The sequence below is a fragment of the Sinocyclocheilus rhinocerous genome, unplaced genomic scaffold, assembly GCF_001515625.1.
Source record: "Sinocyclocheilus rhinocerous isolate Xijiao unplaced genomic scaffold, SAMN03320098_v1.1 scaffold942, whole genome shotgun sequence".
In the NCBI taxonomy this organism is placed as follows: Eukaryota; Metazoa; Chordata; class Actinopteri; order Cypriniformes; family Cyprinidae; genus Sinocyclocheilus; species Sinocyclocheilus rhinocerous.
This window is the reverse complement of record NW_015627890.1, coordinates 199,285-203,758: the sequence shown is the minus strand read 5'-3', so window position 1 is coordinate 203,758 and position 4,474 is coordinate 199,285. Positions and strand designations below refer to the sequence as shown.

At 38.3% G+C, this 4,474-nt stretch overlaps 1 protein-coding gene across 2 annotated transcripts in view; it reads left to right on the top strand.

Moving 5' to 3' along the window:
- LOC107734949 (uncharacterized protein KIAA0355-like) overlaps nt 1-3,768 on the top strand; it is a 48,205-nt gene extending 44,437 nt beyond the window's left edge. For both annotated transcript variants that reach the window (XM_016546815.1, XM_016546810.1), the window contains exons 12-14: nt 848-985; nt 1,087-1,165; nt 2,818-3,768. In XM_016546815.1, the coding sequence (XP_016402301.1) occupies nt 848-985; nt 1,087-1,165; nt 2,818-3,150 (550 nt within the window). In that variant the 3' untranslated portion in view covers nt 3,151-3,768. The remainder of the gene's footprint in view (nt 1-847; nt 986-1,086; nt 1,166-2,817) is intronic.
- Nucleotides 3,769-4,474: the final 706 nt, after the last annotated feature.

Genomic DNA, 4,474 nt, shown 5'->3' with positions numbered 1-4,474 from the left:
TCTCACGCTTGAGGTATTCGGCTAATCACAACGCACTGGATAGCTGGCTAATCAGAGCACACCTCGCTTTTCAGACCGATTAGTTTTGTAAAAATCGACGCGTTTCAAAAAGGCGGGGCATAGAGGAGAAACAATAATGTACAGTATGTGGAAAATAATGTGTTTTTTTAACTTTAAACCGCATAAACACATTTCATTACACCAAATACACAAAATAATGTTCTTTTTAGCAGCATCATATGACCCCTTTAAAATAAAATTTTAATTTCATTAAAATTTGAATATGTTGATTTGCGGTTCAAGAAACATTTCCGATTATCAATGCTGAAAATTTGTTTTTGCTGCTTAATATTTTAGTGCCAAGAAATGTATAATGCTACAGAAGATTTCTGTTTCAAATAAATGCTGTTTTGAACGGTTTATCAGACAATCCTGTAAAAGAAAATGTATCACAGTTTCCACAGAAATATTGGGCAGCACGACTGTTTTCAACATTGATAATAATCAGAAATGTTTCTTGAGCAGCAAATCAGCATATTAGAATGATTTCTGAAGATCATGTGACACTGAAGACTGGAGTAATGATGCTGAAAATACAGCTTTGATCACAGGAATAAATTACATTTTAACAGATATTCACATAGAAAACAGATTTACATTTTAAATCGTAATAATAGTTCACATTTTTTATGTATTTTTGATCAAATAAATGCAGCCTTGGTGAGCAGAAGAGACTTATTTAAAAATATAAAAAAAATCGTAATTATTCCAAACTTTTGAACCATAGTGTAAATATTGCAGTTAATACTAGTTCTATATGTTAATATCGATGTTTGTTTTCGAGCAGGGAGGCGGTCAACAGCGGCTGGTCAGCCAATCAGGGGGATTCGGCCAGCTCGAGTGACGAGGCGTCCTCAGCCAATGGGGACAGTCTGTTCTCCATGTTCTCCGGGCCTGACCTGGTGGCGGCTGTTAAACAAAGACGGTAGGAGTTTAATTTTGTTTATCAGACACTTCTATCCAAAACATTTTGTCAGGACGGTGTGTTTGAGATGAGTGTGTCCCTCATGTTGAGTGTGTTTTTAGGAAACACAGCTGTGGCGAACAGGAAGTGTGCACTCTGCCCTCTCCTCCTCTCCACCACGCCAGTGACGACAGTAACCAGGTACTAATGACTCAATAAACACCCACACATATATATTCCATCATAATAAGAGGTGGAGTTTAACAGTGGGTGTTCTAAGAACTTGAAGAGTTTTTCCAACTCTGGCTACATGAGTTGATTGTCTTTCTGCAAAAATAAAATGAACAACCTTGTGTTCATAGTTGGCGCCCCATGCATTTCAAATTGGTAATAATGTACTGTATTTGTAACTTAGCCCATTAAACACAATTTTTGATTATTAATTAAACAATTTTCTGATGTCGCATTAAATTCAATGTTAGATGCCAGGAAATGACATCACAGAGAGGACTCTGATCTCTGATCTTAAATTGTCCGATCATTTGATTCTGATTATTTATTATGAAAGTTATTTCAGGTGTTGTTAAATGTAAAAACCCCAAGAAAACTTCATGATAGTCATGATTTTAAAAAATTAATAATATTTGAATAAAAATGTTTGAAAATTGAAAACAAAAAAAACAAAAAATTTTTTTTTTAAATGTTAAACTAATCTTTATTTTTATTTTACATAGTTCATTTTTTATTGCGACAATGTCTGTGCAAAAGAAGGTACAGTTAAACTCTTTAAGAAAGAAAAAATTTTACCTCACATCTTGGGAAAATTTTTTACTTAAGCTTATATTACGTTAACTTATATAATAATAATAATTCATTACATTTATATAGCGCTTTTCTAGGCACTCAAAGCGCTTTACATTGTCAGGGGGTATCTCCTCATCCACCACCAGTGTGCAGCATCCACCTGGATGATTTATGATGAACTTATAGCGTAATGGTATAATGTGTAGCATAATACAAATATAAGATTAATACTGTCAATATTTGTTCAATATAAATATATTGTATTTGAACCTTTTGACATTTTTTTTATTAGCCACTTATTTTTAAATTATTTTTTAAAAGATTTGAATAACATCAGACCACCATGAATACACAGATTACATGTCTCAGAAACTAAACACTTGTTTTTAGAATCTTTGAAACTCAAGTGGAAACTTTTTAAATACGTTAAACTGTTTTCACCATCTTGAGCAATCAGCATTTGTCATTGTAGAACTGTAGAGCATGGTGCTAACAATGCCAAGGTCATGGGTTCGATTCCCAGTGTGCTAGGTCATGGGTTTGATTCCCAGGATGTAATGTAATGGGTTCGATTCCCAATATGTAAGGTCATGGGTTTGATTCCCATATGTTCGATTCCTAGGACACAAGGTCATTGGTTTGATTCCCATGACGAAAGGTCATGGGTTTGATTCCCAGATCATGGGTTCGATTCCCAGGACGAAATGTCTTGGGTTTGATTCCCAGGTCATAGGTTCGATTCCCAGGATGTAAGGTAATGAGTTTGATTTCCAATATGCAAGGTCAAGGGTTTGATTCCCATATGTTCGATTCCTATGACACAAGGTCATTGGTTTGATTCCCAGGTCATGGGTTAGATTCCCAGGATGTAAGGTAATGGGTTTGATTCCCAATATGCAAGGTCAAGGGATTGATTCTCAGATCATGGGTTCGATTCCCAGGATGTAAGGTAATGGGTTCGATTCTCAGGACTTTCATTGCATTCAAGGATGTACCGCTTTGGATAAAATGCATAAATGTAAATATGTCTTGTGTTCTTTGTGTTACAGGACAGCAAAACTAAAACCTGGCCTCCTAAAGCCCCCTGGCAGCACTCCTCACACACCAACACCAACACCATGCCCAATCCCAGCTCTTCCCTCTACCAGATGACCATCCCCTCCAGCCAATGGGGGGACTCCATGCAAATGCTGCAGTCTCCGGTGTGGTCGACAGCCAATGACTGCCCTACATCTTCCGGGATGTCCTCCGGCTTCCCGTTCACACAACAACAGCAGCAGCAACAGCAGCAGCAGGTTTCCCAGCACAAGATCCTGAGCAAAGGCTTCAAAACCTTCCCGCTCAAACCCGAGCATCGACCCTCGTACCTGCACCAGTACTGAGCTGGACCTGTGCTGGGAGAGGTCGCAGACCCTTTTCGTGTATTTTGAGTAACGCTCAGGATGTGAACCCAGATCAGCTTTTAAAGGCTTTGAGTAGGATGCCACTGAGAAACTTTATAAAGGGGTTTCGGTTGTGTCGGGGAAGCGGAAGGATGTTATTTAATTATCCAAACACGGCGTCGTAGAAACCTTGATCTTGTGGTGTGCCGTGAACCTGATCTAGACTCCAAACTTGTAAACTAGAAGTGTTTTATAGGGAAATTTGCATTTAACATAGTGGTCAATAACATTTTTGTACACAGATGCGTGTCAAACATCCCTGAACAGAACGTTACTGCCTTCCACGCTGTCCAAACGATGCATGATTCATGTTAACAGCAGCTAGTCGGACCATTTCACTGGCGGCCGCATCGGCACGACTGATGCCTTCAGTCTCGTAGCGGCGTTCGGCTTCGAGTTTACACGACTTTTTCGATATGCATGGCCACCGTGCTCACTCACAGCGCACTATCGCAGCCACATTACGAAGATCCGGACGTCCTGGTCTGCTAACCGGACGTCCCACATAACGATACTGTGTTTAAATAGCTGTAACTGCCAAATGTCACGTGGGACGACCCAGACTGCAGCTCTCAGCTACTGTTCGCCGTTTGGGAGCCGTAGTAGTAGTTCTATCTAGAAAGAAGAGAAACAACTTTTTAGCAAAAACAAACCCTTCTGTACGGTCAAACGCGTTCATTTTCCCATTGGCTTTCTTCAGAACGACACTAACACTTCCCATAAAAATAACATGTATTCCTTTCAAATACGATATATTTCTTGTACAAATATTGACAGTATTAATCTTATTTTTGTATTTTCTTACACATTATACCATTACTCTATAAGTTAGCGTAATATAGGCTTATTATTAAGTAAAACATTATTTTCCCAAGATGTGAAGCACATTTCTTTTCTTTCCTACAGAGTTTAACTATACCTTCTTTCTACAGAGGCTAACCGGACGTCCCACATAACGATACTGTGTTTAAATAGCTGTAACTGCCAAATGTCACGTGGGACGACCCAGACTGCAGCTCTCAGCTACTGTTCCATAGCTTGTAAATGACTCGGAAAAAAGAAACGAAAAAGAACTATACATAATTTACTTTTATGAAGAGGCTTTGAGCAGGCTCGGCAGAAATATAATAATCATAGCAGAGGTGTAATTTGAAAGAAATACACTACTTTTTCAACATCTGAGAGATAAAAAAAAAAAGATTAAAAATACAAATAAAAAAGGATGTTAGTAGTAACTTTGTGCCATGTTGTTTTGAATAGCACT